Source organism: Anopheles arabiensis, chromosome 2 (genome assembly GCF_016920715.1).
Source record: "Anopheles arabiensis isolate DONGOLA chromosome 2, AaraD3, whole genome shotgun sequence".
NCBI classification, from domain to species: Eukaryota; Metazoa; Arthropoda; class Insecta; order Diptera; family Culicidae; genus Anopheles; species Anopheles arabiensis.
In genome coordinates this window covers 18,753,677-18,773,222 of record NC_053517.1, presented here as the reverse complement: position 1 = coordinate 18,773,222, position 19,546 = coordinate 18,753,677, and the positions used below count along the sequence as shown (strand labels likewise).

General features: G+C 48.4%; 2 protein-coding genes across 4 annotated transcripts in view; one reads left to right on the top strand and one right to left on the bottom strand.

The window, feature by feature from the left end:
• LOC120897942 overlaps positions 1-19,546 on the top strand; it is a 63,836-nt gene that overhangs the window by 28,752 nt on the left and 15,538 nt on the right. For 2 of the 3 annotated variants that reach the window (XM_040303175.1, XM_040303176.1), the window contains exon 2: positions 3,670-5,837. In XM_040303175.1, the coding sequence (XP_040159109.1) occupies positions 5,066-5,837 (772 nt within the window). In that variant the 5' untranslated portion in view covers positions 3,670-5,065. Of the gene's footprint in view, positions 1-154; positions 274-3,669; positions 5,838-19,546 lie in introns of those variants that run through there. The other variant, XM_040303177.1, reaches the window with a different exon arrangement.
• LOC120897943 lies at positions 16,910-18,090 on the bottom strand. The gene is made up of 3 exons (XM_040303178.1): positions 17,864-18,090; positions 17,676-17,793; positions 16,910-17,588 (listed from the first exon to the last, which is right to left on the bottom strand). The coding sequence occupies exons 1-3, from the start codon at positions 17,957-17,959 to the stop codon at positions 16,942-16,944; spliced, it is 861 nt and encodes a 286-aa protein (XP_040159112.1). The 5' UTR covers positions 17,960-18,090; the 3' UTR covers positions 16,910-16,941.

Sequence of the window (19,546 nt, the reverse complement as noted above, 5' to 3'; positions counted from 1 at the left end):
TGAAGTCTAGCTGCTGAACCGTCGGGCTGGCCAGGTCCACCGTATTGGGTGCGCTGGAGGTAAAACCCAAGTCTACGGATAGTTTCACACTGTTCTACAAACTGGTCAGAATGGTCCAACAAAAGCAAGTGGATCGGTCGAGCGCTGTCTCATTCAGTACGGATCGTCTGTTCGATGTGGTTGTGATTGTGTGGCTAGTGACAGTGACGGATAAGGGACAGGAGTTTCGTATCACACGTAGAAATCAAACCAAAATTTGTTGCAAAAGTGTCTGTGAGTGTCCTTTTTTTCCAGTGCTACTCATCTCACTGTCCCAATTGTTTTGCGTGCATTCCGCGTGGGCTTGCAGCCCTTACAAACGTGGACGGTCGAAAAACTTTCCATACCCATTACCCAATACGGCCCCGATAATGGGATCGCCAATCATCTCCACCGCACATCATGCCACCGTTCGATTGTGCTGCGGCCAACCAATTTGCCAATGGGCCGCTAAAAACGAGGGCTGCAAAAATAGTTTCCGGTCCGCACGCTTCGATGGGTTCGCGGGCACGCGCTCACGCTTTTGATGCCACACCTTCACCACCTTCCCCGCGAAGGTACTTGGTACTTCCGTCAGGGGTGGGCGTGTAAAGTCGATCGGATAGTGGCGGACGGCGTACTGGCGCACGGCGGGGACCCGCCGCGAGGACCCTGAAGTCTACGGTGCGTTTCCGTGGAATTGCATCGGCTACCACTGGGACACTGGGCTACTCCCTTCCTTCGGCTTCCATCGCGAAGGGTGGCGGCATAGTAGGCAAAGGGAATACAAATGCAGCAGCACGCTTTTTGTTCGCGGTTCGCGCTTTGAAAGCTTTCTATGCCGTGACGTGTACCCGCGACGCCGGGGAAAAAAGGTCCCTTTCTCTTCGAGCAAGTTCCCTTTTTATTGTTCCTTTCTCCTGGTGTTGGGTTTTGCCCGGCTAGTTTGGGTGTTTGATACTCTGATGTTTTTGTTGTTGTTGTGCTGAATTCGGGCTACACCCACCCACGGGCTCAGAAACTTCGTAAAGTCAATCTACGGCGACGGCGCACCGTACATTGCACAACCTTTCCGCTCCTTTTTGGAACCGGCTTTACAAATTAAACAATCGTCCAACTAATAAGTTGTTTCAAATTTTCCGTTCCTTTTAAGGGATGTTTCGAAACAAACAGTAGATGCGAAGTTAAAAGTGGTTTCCTAACATCAAAATGGGATCCGGATGGTATTGAATCATGATAAAATTAATGACAAATCCTCCCCTTTGCTGCTGGAGCACAATTTGTATCCCATACGCTCGATGTAACAACTTTCTTTCGTTCTTTTTTTTTCTTCAGTGGGCTAGCGGTTTTAGCGTACCATTGCCATACCATTCCCTCCTCGAAGTGCGTTTGATCGATAAGTAATTTCCCGCTGGGCAGGAAACTGTTCCTTTTTCGTCGGTCCTGGGAACAGTCAGAATTGCGGCGGAATATTTTGCCACTCCTTTCCCTGTGTACATTTCGTCGGCGGACATTGCATGACCGGCGGCACTTAACCCTCCCCCCCCCCCCTCTACCCATAAATTTGCCCACTGTAGATGGTATAGCCGGGCACCCGATGATCGTTCGCCATTTCGAGCGTTTTATAGACGCATTCCCAATGTTCCCGTTTTTGGAGGGATGGGTTGGATTTAGCATTCCACTCGCGTGCCCACCACTGGCGAAAACTGTCGTTTCGGCAGCAGTTCATTTGCATCGGCACATCCAACTCACCACAGTTCGATGGCCTCCGTCCGCGCCGGGGTTGCAAGAGATATGACAGCTGTCAGTTTGAAGTGTGAGGGTAGTTGAGAGCTAAGAAACGAACCCAGCGCACTACCGATGGTACGTTACATCTCTGTCACGAACGATCTGATTACGAGCTGTCTGTAAGGAAAAGGGACATCAGGGCCTTTCCCTTCCATCCAGAAAGCTGTGCCTTGGTATCAGATCTTGTCGAGCGTTACATTGTATGGGCTGAAAAATGGTGAATAAATCATACCTTTTGTCTGAACGAAATTAATTGCTTACAAAGGCAATAATACACAAACCTTCTGCGGATGTGTAGTGCGTGATCATGATGCTTGTGATCAACTGTGCTTTCAAGATGAAGCTGCATATCGAAGGTGCATATGATGCAGCTGAGTGGTATGAGTGGTTTTTCACCCAAATAATGATGCCATGAATTTGGTCCGTACTCGGCGAAAAGAAATGGATCACAATGCGCGTCTTGTTCGCGTTCGTAACCGGCACGGTCGGTCTCTCCGCTAATGGTCAGAAATCGCTCACGTGCCATTCCGATGTGGCCAATGCCGACGCATTGAGATAAACGAGCGATAATCAATCTCAAGCGCTCACCTTTTTATTGCGTTTCGAGGCCGTCCACTGTTTTCGTCGAGCCGTGCAATTTCGTACACTTTATTTGCTGTTTATGCGTTTTCTCTCTTTCTCTCTCTCTCACACACACACACACACTTACACACTCATTGTCTATCTCTTTCTTTCTTTTATGCTCTCCACTAACCCACAAAACCGCTCAGAATCGCTAGAAATAAACTCATAAATGTGAGTTTATGATTTGCGGCGGTGCAACATTCTGGCTTTTGTTATTTGGTATGCCCATGAGGGCCAGTGTCTGAGCACTCGAAGTTGTTTCCCGCGTTTCACTTGTCTTCACGGGTTTGTGGTCATTTTATGCTCCATAACTTCAGTTGGAGGCGATACGCGAACACCGAACAAGAACACTGTGTGAATGGTACTTGCAGTCTTTGAAGTTTCCCTTCGGCGGCGCCATCCCACTCCACCGACGGAAGAAGTCGTTAGTTCTGATGGATTGCACTTCATTATGTAATCGGGTTGGTGCTTCCCATTCAGGCCGTGGATTTATTTTCCCTATTAAGTGGTTCCAGTGATTGCCGCAACAGTTGCCGAAATGTGTGCTGTGTGTTTGGAGGTATTTTTTCTGCGAAAAGAATGGCACCGAGTCCACTTCTCACCGTTTCAACCGTGAGGTCTTGGTAGTAAACACCAACACACATTGTACCGATTTAAAGAGCAGAGGAGGTTTATGTTGCATGAATGCTGCTCGATTCATTGTAGAACTGGGGAACGATAATCAAACCATGTGCTCTGCTAGGCTCCGTGATGGCGGTGCGGCTTTTGTGGAGCATTGAAAAAAAGTTTGAGACACACACACGTTGGATGGTGGCATCTGCTTTTCTCAAGGGATAAGACGCAGTACGCAGAGCGCAGTCAGATGTTACGGTGGAAGGCTTTAGTATAATGCGTCACATTTTGCAACCGACTGTAATGGTTCGAATGTATGGTTTTTGGCGGCGCTAATGGTCAAAACAAACGGTAACAGCACCGTTTTGTTCAGCGTCCGGAAAGAATGCCGTGCGGGAGGTGCTTTGTTTACTGAATCTTAACGACCGGGGGGGTTCGTTTTGACTTGTAAAGTAGATTAACCATTCTGTGCTTAATGTTTGGCGCTTGTTATCGCAGAAGAAGAGCATACCTTCTTTTAAGGCTGATAAAGCGCTCACAACAACAAGCACTTATAGAAAATTACAGAATTCTGACAATGAAAATAATTGCTTTCTACCTTTCTCTTACTTCCTTCTTTCTCTACAGGACAGCAGCACCATAGGACATTGAAGAATCTACACTCAGACGATCCTCACATCAGCAAACTGCGTGTGAAGTGCATTTGAAGGCACTCACGATCACATACCACCGTAACCACGCGTGATAGACGACCGCACACCCGGTCTCCGGAGTGCAGTGCGCGTGTAATTAACGCCATTCAGTGCGCCCTTTCCGCCCTACCAGCCCTTCCCGGTTGTCCTCGAAATAGCGGCTCGTGATCGTAACGAAGCACGGTAACACCGGACAGCTGAACGAAGCAAACGGCTGAGGGCGAAGCAAAACCGACGCCGCCACCGATTAGCTAACACACCAGAACGCAAGGATCGCAAAAAAGGAAAACTCCGCTCGGCAACCGACTTGTGCGTTTCTGCTGTATGCGTGTGCATCACCGTTCCACCACCCACTAGACCCACTAAGACTGCACAGTTGCATCACATCGAACGTGAGCCAGCCTACTGCCACTACCACTAGCAGTAGGCAGAAACCTACCGAACACGACCAGCACAGTAGTAGCCGAGTGCCAACGCACCGATCCGTACCAGCGCGCATTCGGAGGGAAATCTGAGCGATCATTCCGCGAGAACTTGACGCAATCGAGTTCAAGGCACCTGTACCACAGGGCGCCACACTGCTACGCCGCGCTTAGAGTCAACGAACGCCCGCGGGCCGAACAGCGGGTCGAGAATCGGCGGCCCATCAGCGGCGGACCACCGTTGGGCTTCTAGTTTCTAACAACGGGCAAACCCGAACGGTGCTCGCGATTTCTCCAGTGTTGGATCGATCGTGGATCAATCGAGACCGAGATATCGGCGCAGTGTTTGGAGCCGCCTAACTCCTGTTGTGGTCGTTGCAATCGTATCTTCAGGTTGTTTGGAAGGCTTTTGACCTCTGCTGGGTGTCACCGTCAGTGTTACGAAACCGAAGAAATAATAGTATCCAGGTGTGAAAGGTGTTTCTGTGCCGTTGGAAACGGCGGGCAAAGTGACAACAAGTGCGCCATTCTGCAGTGTTTCTCTCGCGCAAGTATCTCGCAAAAGACGAGTGCCTAGATACTCGCAGCACAGGTAGTGTTGTTTTCGCTAGTGCTTTCTTTGTTTCTGTTTCAATGTTTACACTCTCGTAGCTTGAAAGGCTCTCCGCGGTAGCTTACCAATTTCCAAAGTGGTTCCGACACAGTGCTGAACATGTAGCTAGAAGAGCCCCTGCCTGTACCCCTAAGTGCAACCAAAAAAAAAAGGGCATCAACATACTTGTTGCTTAAAGTTGTTTAGAAATATCCCGCTTGCTACTGTGCAACAGCACACAACAAGTACGGCCCTGGGCTGACGTTTACAGTGCGTGTTTTGGCCGTTCAAGTGGCTGATTTGAAGGTAGAATAAACATGGCGGCGAATCGTAAACACTACTCCTCCAAAGAGGACATCCCCAAAGAAGGCGACGAGGGCGGTGGTAATGATGACAGTGGTGGTGGTGGTGGTGGTAGTGCCAACAGTGGTCATCCGATCGAACCGATCAAGCGTGGCAAGGATGAGGTGGACTTTGTGTTGACCGCGTCGAAAGCGAACGGCACCGCTATGTCCGCGGGAAAGAAAGGGCAGGAGGACACCGGCACCAAGGCTGGCACCGGTGTGACGCTGGACAAGTTCAACATATTTCATCTACGCCGTCGACCAAAAAGTGACCCCGGCACTGGACCGATCGCGAAGCATGCCGCGGCCCAACAGATGGGCCCGGCCGCGAACGGGGGAGCCGCTGCGTCCGGTGCGGACGAAACGCTCAAGAAGAAAAAGTCACGCTTCGTCAAGAGTGCGTCGATTGCGCGCATCTTCGGCAACACCTACAATACCAAAAAGTATGACGATAGCAGCGCCCTGCTGAAGCTGCAGCAGTTCAAGCGCAGCTTCCTGAACAGTGAAAAGTTCCACAAGAAGGACAGCGGGGCCGGTGCGGCCGAGGAAGCGGACGACGGGGAGCTGCAGATCGGGGACGCGTGCTACGTGAACGACAGCGAGAGCAGCGCAAAGGCGATCAAGTCGATTACGCGCGGGCTCGGCAGGCTGCTGCGGCGCAACTGTCACAGCATCGACATCAGCCGGCCGGATCCGGAGTACAAGGTGTCTTACCTCGGCAACGTTCTTACCGGATGGGCTAAAGGTAGGTGAAAGTATTGATCGTGGGTTAGATTTTGGGGTTTTTTTGTGTTGGGAAAGGTTTTAGAGTTTACAAACTCCTTGGAGTTAGAGATGATTGTATTTCAAGTTTTGTTGAAGGAGCTTTTATTGAACTCGCTAACGAGGGTTACAGATATATTGATTTATTGTGCGGGGTAATTAACGCATAACTCGACAAGCTCTGGTCCAATCGGCTTCATCCGGTCACCTGTCGATATGCCGTTCGGATTAAGCCTCCATAAGGCGCCATTACGTCGTCGAACCGGCAGTGACTCGCACCGGCAGGAAAATCAATCGTCGGACATTCGATTGATTGCTCGTGCCGGAATGCTATGGCGCTTCAAGGTTTGCTGGTTCTCCTCCACTCTGCAGGTCGCACTATGTGTATATGTGTGTGTGTGTGTGTCCCACGATCTCGTCCACCAGATTTGTCGCTGATTGCGGTCAACGGTGGAGTCGCGCAGCATATCGCTGCTCCATCGGATCTCCCTAGATCTGTGCTGGTCGGTGTGGCGATCAAAACAATGACCCATCGTTCAGCCTTGGCTGGGTTGATTGGCTTGATTAAGATTTCCATTCCGCTCACTTGCTGAGAGTGCAGAATACTGGTCCCCCGATCAGTGCGGCTCGCGAGGCTGCCAATCGGTCGTTCTTTGTGCGCTACAGTGTGTTTAGGTCTTATTTTGGGACCGATTGAGAAACACGCACCCCAAAGTCGAGGTCTCGCCCGATTCCTTCGTGTAGCGTGTGGTAGCTAACGGCTGCAAAACAAGGGAGAGAACCAAACCCGAGAACCTTATACTTTTAAGCTACTCGCAGGTTGTCCTACAAACTGACGACGGCCGAGGCACGTTTCGTCCAACGGAGCGTAATAAAATAGCACCTTCCCTGGCGGGTGGCATTGGAATGCATTCGGCGTCGCGCCTCCCCCAACGTGCCAGAGCGAACCGAGCAGAAGGTGCTCCACTTAGACAGGTTGGAGCTGTAGTTGGTGTTGTTGGGATGACGCCGTATTCTTGATGACTTTAGTGCAGCTCCACGAGACCTGGATTGAGAGCGATGTAATCGTGGTCACTACATTCCGTTATGCCAGCATGGTGCATCATGCTGATGAATTCTTTCTTGTTTCTGTTTTTTGGTTTTACGGTATCTTAAGGGTTATACAAGTACAACACTGCTTTCGGTTCATTATCGACCCTAAACACTATCAATTATAGCTCTATTTGACAAGTGGTCCCTGGGTGGTCCTTGAGGAAGGTTTCAAACATTAGTACCGAGTGTAAATTGTCACACATTGGCGATTATTGTATGTGCTAATCTGGCCCCCATTGTACGACAAAGCATCTGTTAGGTTCCCATCAAGAACAACGGGTTCGTTCAATTATGACCGTTTGAGGTGAAGAACCATGCGCTGTGGACATCATGATGATTCGGTCGCACGATGCAACGTCACCCGCGGTTCGCCATCAAACGATGATTGATGTACCAATTGTGTGTCAATGAGGCCCTAGCCGTGTTGTGTGTACTTAAGGCACAATAATTTACCTTGCCCTAATCGTCACTTCTCATTCATCGCGTGGCACTTACCGTTCGATTTCTGCCTGGTTAGTATGCTCCGCTACCCCGACGACGATGCACTCGGCGGCGCGGTTGGCTGTTGCTTTGAAACCAATTTTGCCGCCAAAGATGGGAACCTGATAATCGACGGATGGCTGCGCGTCCTGGCGTCCGCGGCGGTAAAGCTCCGTTACTCCAGTATTCCCGTAAGGGCGGTGGCACAGCATGGGACGCAATTATGCTTCACGCCAACTTCCTTCCCGTGCTAGCCGAGGTACTCCAGTTCGGGATACAACAAGAAATGAAGCAGCACACGGCACTTCCAGCGCTTAACCTGTTAGGATGGTAGAATAATCGAGTGTGAAGCCGGTTTGGGAGCATCTCCGGAAGCGGTACCCGTTTGTAGCGCTTGGTAATCGCGTAGAACAAGCTAGAAATTAGTTCACCGCGATAGGGTTTGCATTCGTTCGGATGCTTAACAATTGGACCTATAGCTGTGCAACGTTTGAAACAAATCCACGTGTCCCGCTGTGCGTTAGATTGCGTTCAGAGAAAAGTCTGCTTTTAGACCAATGGTTTAAACATCTTCGTAACAAAACTCTGAACACAGTGACACATGCGCTCTCGCATCTCTCAAACCTCTACGATAACCTTCATTAGGGTATCGCAATAACTACACATTGTCCCATCGCTCCACACTGATGAAGCACCTAATGAAGACCCACTGCTTGACCTTACGCAACGTCAACGATGCCGCGAGAACACGCGACAGTCGCGAGCGTGTGGGGCGACATTCGTCGTGGCCTCAGTTGCCACATCGCCACACACTCGCACGTGCTGTGCTCCGCTTCCCTCGTCAGCACGATCACTCGACGATCGGCACGGACTGCTTCTAAATTGAATTTAGCCGTGAATCATCCATCGTTTGGCGATCGTCTTGCCAAACGGACCCCAGCCGGTGCCTCATCCTCCCGGCCAACTCTTCGCCAGCCACTGCTGATTACACTGACCACGAAACGGGGCTGGCAACCGTTACGAACTCGTGTCGTTTATTTTTTCGTTCCTCCCTCCATATGCATGTTGAAACCGTTGCAGGTTGAATTTGAACAAGTTGTAGCCTTTTTTTAGTCGATAAGATCGCTGCGGGAACGGGCTGTGGGGCTCTTCGCATCGAAAGCCAAACGAGGACACCATCACTATGCGCCTTTAGCTGGTGGTGGTGCTGCAGCAAGCTAGCAAGCGACGACAACCTGTGCAGGCTTTGCAAGCAAACTGACCTCAACCGACCACCGAACCGGTTACTTTCGGAACAGGCGGTGCGGCGTCCAGGTGGAGGTGGGATCGTACTGGGACCACACGCGATACGACGACACGGAATGCACGAACGCGTGTGTATGGTTTCGGGGGATGGTTCACGACCGATCCCGCTACGGATGACGCTGATGATACCCTGCGCGGTTGCGCGGCTCCCCCAGCAGGCAGCTCCTGATGTAACAAGGCATCGTAGGTTCGCCAGTTTGAGGCTTAGCTTAGCGGGTTTGAGCATCGCCAAACTGCACGCGGGAACATCTCGCAGTGGGCGCAGAGAGAAATGGAAGCATCAAACCAGTTATCGTTCGGCGGTTGGACCTGGGCGTGTAATCTACGACACCCGAGCAAAAGTTCACCTAGAATGAGGCACGAAATAAATAACAAAATGAGCGGAATACAAAACTGGGCAAACCACGGCGTGTGATGCACGCGATGACCGACTTTTGGCTCAAGCATCCAAGGGGTGTATCAACGTTACGTGTAGCTATGCCGTCCCTTCTGCAGCGCACGGCCGATGGAGCGTTTATCTTTCCGACCAGCATAAATTGAAGGTCACCAGGGCAAATCAGGGTGTTGAGTTGTGGCGGAGAGAAAAACAGAGCGGCGAAATGCCTCTCGAAATGTAACGATTATAAAGACTTTCAGATAAAATCCTTCACTTCCTTTCCCATACCACTGCCCGATTGCCCAATTGCCCAATGGCCGTAGCTTGGACGTGTTAATTAAATCTTCCGTTGGCGGAATAGGGCTGTAAAGACAGAAAAAAAAACACAGCATAAACAGATTTCATCTTCCGTCGCAGCACCATTTACACGAGCACCAGTTTCGGTTGACCTCTTCCCCCGTGGTGTTTCGCCGACCAGCGCGCCCCAAAACGATTGATTGCGCATGTATCGAATTCAGCCGTCCCCGCACCCGAATCTCCCGGAGCTTCCATCGGATTAATTCGGAACGGCGCCGCGTTTAGGGCGGTTGCGGGTGACTCTACCCTGATTATAACTGTAAATAGTTTTATTGGCTTGTTAGATGGCGTTTTAGGGGATCCGGTGTAAGGGGCGGTTTAAGGGAGCCTTCCCGCCAATATGTTACCCACTTATCGATCGGTACTGCCCGCTGACTCACAGCAAATGGGAACGCGATCGTTTCGTTTAACACGCGCGAGAGACAGCGAACAACGAGCCTCCGGTTCAAGTGATCCTATTTCTTGACCTTTTTGCGGCGTCTCCGGACGGTGTGTGTGTTTGTGTGTAACTAGGACTTGAACGGTCAGGAACGCCGCAACCCTGGCGCGCCGACGCTCCCAATCTGCATTCTTCTGTTTGGCACGTTTGGGAAAAGTCAAGAGAAATCATCCGACACCATCCATGCGCGCCCCATCACCATCATCAACCGGCCCGGTATCGCCTTTGGGAATGGGACGTGTAGCTAAAGATAGTAATCATCTGCCCTCCGCACTCCGGGCAGTGCCTAATTGGAAGGTGTGAAAAATCGCTTTGCCATCGAGTGAGCAGCATTGGGGTGGGATTAGATGAGTTGCGAGCAGCGTCGTACATTTGTTTTGAACGTTCAGGTGCCAAACATTGGGAGGAGTTAATGGTAGGTTTTGAGACGCGAGCGTAAGAAGGTCAACTGTTGGGCAGTGAGGCACGTCCAACGAGCAGCAGCCCGTTGGAATGGCGAATCGAGCCGTAATTCAGCCGCCGTCTGACGATATGAAGCAATTCCGATTTCGAGATGCAGTGCAACTAACGCTTTCGTTGGTATCGATCTCTATCTTCGCAAGTCGGATTTTGGAGCTTAATTGAACGTCCACACATTGATATCACTCTATCATGCCATAACCACTTACGAAAAGACATAACCGGAGCAGCTGTTGCCGATTATCTGCACACACAGATTTGGTAACCGAAGCTCAACGTTGCTTGTTTTTGTGGTTTTTAATGTCCATTTAAACCATTCCAATTGGCTACCCTACAACCCCCGTTGGACGATCACGTTGAACAATGTCCCGCAGTTGGTCGGTCATTGGACGTTGTCGAGCGTTGGAACACCCGGGCAAAGCAACACGTACCACGCCAACGAGCGGTGTAAGACATCAACGAACGAATTAAATTAACGATAATTGACATTTTAATTAAAGTCGCGTTTTCTTCCTCGCTGCCATCGCGCCATATTTGGCCGATAGCTGGCCTATACACTACAATTGGTATGTGTGTGTGTGTGTGCGTGTGTCGTGGGGGGTTCACTGTGTTCGCTACGTTGTCTGTTTGTCACTAAAAGGCTCAGTACTTCTGCACACTCCGTTCGAACTGAACGCTCGGTTATTTGCCCCTTAGACGTTGTCACCTGCTGGCATTTGGATGGGTATCAGATTTCCTTCTTCACAAAGAACAAGAACACAAGAACGAAAACTTTATTTGAAAGTAGAAGCGTACCATCTCGATCAGGGCATAAGCAACTGCTCTAGCTGCAAGAGCACTAAATGTCCAACAACCAGGCTAGCACTGCTATCAAGAGGAACGGCAGGATTATGCTCGACTGCATCGCCACGATTCATTGCCACAAACTCCAATCGTCTCCGTGTCTCGTAACAGAGTGGTACAAGAAGAGGAAAAAACTTTTCCAAACGTGAAAATATGACTGTACACAGCATCATCATCATTATCATCATCACCAGTACTATTATTATTACCATTATCAAACCCGGCGCCCGAACGGGCCCGAGAAACGGTGTGTTGGTTTTCATAGGATTTCATTTCCTTTTCGTTTCTCCCCCAACCGGGCTAATACCATACCCCAGTCTCACACACACACACACACACATAGACACACCTATACTTAGCAGCATAACTTTTTGATGCTTGCCGGTTTATTGTTTGGCGTGTTGCTTCCGTGGAATGGAAAGCCTCTTGAGCAGCAAGTTCCGCCATCTCGCTGCCAGGTTCCGGTACATTGGGCTGAAGTACGCTCCAAAGGGTGGCCCAAAGAAAGATGACAGAGAGAGAGAGAAAGAGAAAGAGAGAAAGACACATAGGAAGCGAAACGAAAGGGGTGACCCGCTTGTCTAGCGATACCCGGGTTGGGTGCAGCTAGCAAGTACCGTGACGAATTTTCCACATCGATCTGCATCGCCACCTCGCGCGGGAACTTACCAGCAGCCCGTTGGGTGGGTGGCTGACAGAGGCCGGGGGGGGGACCTGTTCGCGAGGTTAAAAGGGATCCCGGCCGAAGAAAAATGACACCGCGCGCTCACCGCACATCGGCGCGGCGTTGTTTTGTCATTTGCTAGCGCGGGAAAATCGCGCCCGCCGGTTCCATTAAGTGCTCGGTGCTTCCGCGTTTGAGCGCGTTTTTCTCCGCCTTTCAACAACGGTTGACACAATGGCAGGAGGGATGGGAGAGAGAGAGAGGGGAGGGATATACAGTGGTTTACCATTTAGTTCTTGTGTGGCGGAAGTAGGTTACCTTAATTACCACCATCGGTTGAAGCAAACTGATCGGGAGGGGCGAAGCAATGGGACGCAATATGTACCGAACGAATAGAGCGCGTATTCCAGTGGCAGTTTGTTTATTCGATTATTCGTTTGCAATAGTTTAATAATAAAAGTCAATTGAAGTGAATTTTGGAACTCTTTCCAATCCAATAGAAAATCTATATCGATCAATTTCTATTTGAGAGTAGTACGCAGGCTATTTCCAACCTACTCTAGCTGCAAAGATGTTTTATTCCAGTAATGTCCGCTTGCTGCTAGTCTTCCTCTCAATGATTCGATGTCCTTCAGGCAATCAGGCAATGATTCCATGCTCTTCAGTTCCGAACTTCCTCCAAAAAAAAAAAGAAGGAAAAAGCAGAACAATTCACAGCTCTCTTCGTTCGTTTATTTGTTTATGGCCGTGAATTACGTTACTGCGCTTTTCGATTGGGAAGTGTAGTATTCCTCCATAGCGATGACGCAGCGCGGAGCCACATGCAAAATTGATGACCCAACCCCTACCCTCCACCGAACGGCGACAAATCCGATTTGGGACGGCGAATGAGCATTTTATTGTCCGCTCGGCAAAGTTATGGCTCTGTGGCAACGGCCACGTCCGGCGACCATCCCTAACCCGGGATCTATACATCCTTGGCTGCGCTGCATGCATCCATGTTCCAATGTTCCGATCCTAGCATGGCAAATACCACTGAATGCGCGCTGGCACAATGCGTCGCAATTTTCCGGCTGCCATGAAACCGGAAATCGTAAAGTTGCCTTTTTAACGAGCAAAGTTTTGTGGCGATTTTTTCCCTTCAGTATTTGTTTTTTTTTTCTATTTCAACGAGACACTCATTGTCGGATCACCAGGGTGTCTCTCGCATCATGCATCCCACCACTGCTGCTCCGTCTCCCGAGACGGTGGTGTGGTTGAGAAAACAGTGTCAAGTGGCAAACCGCGATCCGATGACAGTGTTATGTGCCGGAGTCCAGCGGAGTAGCATGGCAAACGTCAAGCCCCATCTTTTTTTCCCTTTCGGCGTTTGACCTCCCATTGGATGGTAATAAAAGTTGTGCCGAAACGTGACCGATAGTATGGTTTACAAAAGCGTACACAGGGAAAGGAAAGAAGGGCATGACCGAGCACTCGAAAGGGGAAAACAGACACATCAATTTTATGCGCCTTCCGCACGTCCTGCAGGACGAGCGCAGGATCTGGCCATCAATGCAAAGAGGCAAGCCGTATCCTGTCTCCACCGGAAATATGATAGTTTTGTGTGCTATTTTGTGTGCCCGGATCGTCTTACACATCAGCCCAATTGGTCCTACTTGTCATTCATAGCGTGTCGGTCGTTGGAAAGCGCTTCGCATAGATTTAGAAGCTTTCGTGTAGAAGCGAACGCAAAAAGAACCCGAGAACGGCTCCAAGTTTGCAGCCAATTACGTCGTTTTGATCGATCGAGCATCGAGCGTAGAGAATTGATGTGGAAAGTTGGAGGAACTGCAAATAAGACGGGTGATAAATGTGATTACTCTCGTTTCAATTTTTAGACTAGTCTAGTTTAGACTAGTGTTTGATGCGTACCAATCCCAGACAGCATGAGTTCTGCCCCGTGGAGCAAAAAATTCTCGCCAGTAGTTGGCGTCAGATCCTCCATGTTGAACAAAGCAAAAAAGGAACATCACAAAAGGGAACTGCCAGCGATCTTTTGAGGAAATAAAACATTTAACAATTAAGATGCAAAACAAGACGAACACTTCAAAAACACGATGATTTCACAAGCATCAGACGTAAAATATTAGATTTTCCTTCGCCTACATGTGAACAAATTGATGACCGGCAGTGCTCGAGCACACCAATGATTTGCACCAATTATGGTTGCCACATGGTTGCGAAGGTGGCGAAAATTCACACACCCCGTGGTTTCCATTTTGATCTTCGCCGTCTTGCTGTCACCGCTAGAGAAGGGAGGGTGGAGCGGTTCTCTTCAGTGGGTGGTGCGAGAAAAAAGAAGAAAAGAAACACATTGCATAATAAGCATAATGGTGCACCGGGGCGGCATCGATGTAATTTGGAAGCGATGCTTTAAAGCAGAAGAAAAAACGGTTTTTTTCATTGCTTGGCGACTGGTAAGGCCATATTGTGTCATTTGTTTTTTATATGTCTGATGTATACAACACACACATACGTAAAAGTAACAGAGAGAGAGAGGATCAATGGAAAAATGATCCTCATCGAATTGCACCAATGCACAATGTGTTCGGAAAACGTTCGTGTGCACACGTTGAATTGTAAGCGCGTGTTCCCGCCGTCCGCGCACAAGCGTTGGCTCGCACAAATTCTAATGCACGCAACAACATGACGCAACACACACACACACACATGCTGGAGTATGTTCCAAATTCCATTGCAAGCGTAGAGCGCGGGTTCAGCCGTTCCATGATCGCGACCTGCCGATGGCATTCTTACCCGCCGACATCCCTTCGAGCGTTCGATGAACTTTACCTCGCACTATAATTATCCGGCGCGTGTGAAGATGATCTCCGGACGACCAGCAGTCCAAAACGTCCCAAGCAGGGTGACGAAATATCGGACCGCGTAAAACTGCTTCGCTCTCCGGTGAGTGTTTCTAGGAGCGGGAAATTACGCTAGCCCAACACAAAAGGAGAAGAATCTCGAAAAGATGAAGCCATCCTGCCTTACTCACACGCGAGGAGGTCTTCTCTAGTATCCAGTAGCCGGTTCGAGTCACCGAAACGTGGGACCAAGCCCCCCCTTCCCTTTTTTTGGCCAGAAACCTATGCCGATCGAACGGGGATGTTCTGCCAAATTTCTCGCCTTCGCGTCGCACAAAATTATACGTGGCGGATCGTGCACCGCAGCACCGCAACCATCAGCAGCCTCTTCTGCCGAATCGTTGTGCAATGCCGCGGCACCCTTTGGGAAGCCTGAGTATCGGGCAACTCCAGCAAGGGTTGGATTCGCGCAGCCCGCGCGGAAACTTTGATGATTCATACACCCAACAATGGGCGACGCGTACGACGCGGTGTGGCTGACTGTGTGAAGGGACACATACGGTGTGTGGGCCATTCGGCTAGGAGCATAAATGATTCATGAGCGTAATTTGCGATCGGTGGAAAATTATGGGTAAGACCAAAGCCCTAATGGGTATAAAATCACTAGCTGGTGGTATGAAGCGATCAACGGGGTGGCTCTGTTCGTTTGTGGGACAAATTCATATTTAAACAATTTACAACATCAACTAACTGGGTTTGTTATTGATAAAATTATCTTCAATTCAAGCGTCACTGAACACGCTCCCAAAGAAGAAGAAGAGAAAAACAAATTAATTTTCCTTTTGCTCTGAAAAGCACATCGCCTGTTTTCCGCACCGTTGCAATTAATGCATTCGATTCCGGTTTTTCGCTCCTTCCACCCTACCGTAGGTCCAACTCACCGGCTTTATTTGTGATGGCCATTTAAATTTGAATTCAATTCCTACCACCACCCTGGTCGCCTCTTACCGCATCACCCGTTCGGTGGTGCCATTCGCCGAGCCAAACAGGTTATTTCTCTTGCGGAGGTACATAACTGGAACGGAGCGGTTGGCTTGAATCTGCTGTAACCGGGCATGATGATGCATATGAATGTTCAGCTTCGATACACATGCACACACGCGGCATCGGCACGGAAAGCAACAGCAAAAAAAGCAAGCCATGTTTCGTAATCGATTTCTGGCTGCACAAACATTACATCTTCCCCGTACCGTTTGCCCAGCGTTTGGCCGTGTGGCTCCGGACACCGGAGATGAGCTGGGTGGATGGATTTTTTATTCCACCGAGGACATACAGGATAAGTGCATACAGCTGTCAGCGGATTCGATCCGTTACACTGCTGGAGGGCATTTGTGAAGCATTCGTTTGAAATTGCATTGATGTTTGTATCCATACAAGGATAATAGCAGATCTACCTGTTGCATGGCATGGAAATGGGTCATTTCAATACGGTATTATCACGATTTGCATCCAATTGCCAATACTTACCCTCTGCGCGATCGGGTATTTTTGGCATGTTATGCGCGTGACACTTTATTGCGCTGTTATGCGATAAGAAGGCGCTATTTAACCACAAACCAAGAACAACATTTTCTCACCAATACAATTATAATGAACACGATCTGATATACAAACAAGTATAAGAAATGAGACACGATACGCACTGCAGAACGCACAGTAATATAGAATGTGAGTTAAGTGGATGAACCTTTGTAGCAAGCCCAAAACTAACATCCCAATAAAACTATGCACGCTTTTGTGTGGCCCAAGTGACGCTCGATGTTTTCCTCTGTTTTGCTCATTGTATGTGGGTACATTTTGACAGCGAATGGCGTGAAAGCAGCTCACTGTGGATGTGGTGGTTTGGCATGTGTCAAGATATGCCCTTCCATTCCAAGCAAGCTGATAAGGGCACACATATGAAAAAATACAGATCACGGAGCACAATACTTTCGTCATATCTATGAAAGTAATGAAACATTTATGAACAGTCAAAAATTTACAAGAATAATATTTATTTGCATTTTGCCAAATTTCATTCCATGTTTGCTCCATACCTAAAATGAAAGCAATCAAATATTAATTGATTGTCTGGTAAAACATGTTTCATATTTATTGTCATGGTGGCAGGCATCGGGATGCAATTGTTACTGGCATATAATATTCAAAAAAATTTAGATCACAATTTATTTAATACATAATAATGGTTAAATCAGACCGATCGACATCTATAGTAGTTGGCGGCGGTTCTTTGTTGACGATACGTTTACGCCAAAGCAAAAGTCCTACGTTGAGGCCGTGCAGCAAGATGGATAACAGTAAAATCCAATAGCATACCCCTAGGGAAGCTAGCCCGTCAGAGCTGTAGGGAATCTGTATTGTAAGCGTATCCGTAATGGCGATGTTTTCGGTTAGAGTACTAGCAAACAATGCTCCCCACATTATCATGCACAGTGCCGTGGATCCAAGGGCCACCCCATTCCAGATGTACAATCCGAAAACGCTGAACACCGGTTCGATCGGATTAAAGAGCACGTTAATGATGGAGAAACTGGCCGAAATAGCTGCAAAACTTATAGCAATTCCGATAAACACCACCGTCGAAACCCACAGTCCAGTGTTGATAAAGTTACTGCGATCGATGTTGGCGGATGCTTGACGATTTTGGGGGAACATTGGTGGATCGATCCTATGGACAAGGGGGAGCATCCTTGAAGAACTGCTGGGACAATCGGCAGGAGGCAATCCTTTTAAGAGTTGCAAAACTTCCTCGGTTCGTGACTCTTCATCTTCTTGACAGCTGTATGCACACACATATTCGTGATAAAGGCAGGTAACTGTAACAGAGAGCAATGAAATGAGATTATAAGTACACACACTACGGTCTAGTATGGCAAATGCGTTTGCATGAGGTTCATTCTTACGTGTTAAAGTGTAGTACCGCGAATTGGGCAGAAAGTTTTGAGTTAAGGAACCCGAAAACAGCCCGTAGTTTATTTCACTATTCCCGGACGCGTTGCTTTCATATGCCTCCGATGTTATCTAGAACGGAAATAACATGAATGATGTAGAACGTTCACACTCTCATCACATTTTGCTCTACTGTATATACCCAATACGGTGTACAAAGTGAGACTATTAACACAATCAATGAAACACATGATACAATAAATGTGGCAAAGATTAAATTCCATTTCGTTTTAGCCATTGCTTAAGCACGTAGCTCTTTACACATTGATGCCTTTTGAAGAAACCGTTTGCAATTTAATCACTTCAATGTGTATAGTTTCTAGTGAAGATGATACTTCACTCGTAGTTCCGCTTAAACTGAGTCATATGTTACAGCTGAATGTAACATTCACCCAGTAGAGGTGTGCACGCGAGTAGAAATAAGATAAGAGTTTAATTTGCCATTGAGGACTGATAACAGGTATTGGTGTGATTATGAACATGAGGATGTTCGTTGAATCTTCACATGAAAAATGTAATAAGAAAACCTATCATCGTTAATATTTAGTCTCTTTTCTATGCTTCATAACGCAGGTGTGTGTTTTTTGTGGAATATAAAAACGAAATTTTAATTTGTTCTATTTCGTTCTTGGATACTAATGTACTTAAAGTTTATTATTCATCTAATTCATCTAAAGAATTTCCAAAAAAAGCAACATTTACTAAAGCTAATTTCTCCAAAAAGTTAAATGTGGCATCTACATCAAACTATCTTGCATATATAAAACGTCCGCATGCAGTTATTTTGAATTATTTGCCATGTGTAGTTATAACTCTCATCAAGCAAATATGAAAAGCTTCCATAGGTGCATTATTAATTTACTCTATCTCTCTCGTTCTCTGTAAATTACTCCTTTGGGCCTTGCTAGAAGAAAAAAAAGGACAATGCACATTTTCTACCACATAGTTTGACCTACTTTACGAAACGCTCGTTTGCGCGGGCAGGGCACAAAACTGTGCCAATGAGCGTCGGCTAGCAAGATGGGCAGTGGTTAGATGTTCACGCCAAAGGTAAAAGTTCCTTTGTGTCAATTCAAATCCAAACAATCCATCCCCGCGATGGCCCGGTTGTGTCGTCTGCCGCCTTGGCAAATCGATCGTCACCAGTTGATTCATCGCCGCTCGTTACTTAGGCTCCCTTGTAAGCAGCCCGTAGCGACTGTACGGACACACAAAGAGACACCTTCTCGTTTCCTCCTGGGAAAGATCGTCGGGCACGGTATCGTGGGGGTAAGTGATGGTTTAGATCAGGAGTATCGGCACGATTTCGAAGCCGCCCAGCTAGGTATGCATCGGAGCGCCAATCGAAGCCGTGCCCCCTTCGCCTGCCGCTGATAGTGTCGATTCTTTTGGGACCTTTTAACCGCAAGTGAAACCGTCCACCACCGCACATCTAAGTAGAACGGGATCATTAATAATCGGGACTGGTTACAATTGGGCGCGGTCGTCCGCATGGGTGTGCAGGGTGGCCGTGTTTTGAAGGCTCGCCAAAGCCTAGCCCGCTCTCCGATCCGCCCTTACCCCAAGGGAGTGAAACGACGAACCCCCAAAGCACGACCAAAGCGGACGAGAAGGAAACACATTAAATTCTTCGTATAAGGATAGTGCAAAACGGCGACGAGGATGGTTGGTTGATGTCCGTGATGCCGGCAGCGAACAATAATGTTGCGGCCGTGCACCACAACCAAGCCAAGTGTGTGTGTGTGTGTCTTGCGGTGTGAGCAACGGGAACGATGCGAAAGGTGCCTTTTCTCATCGACACTCGAAAAGTGCACCAATTGATTAC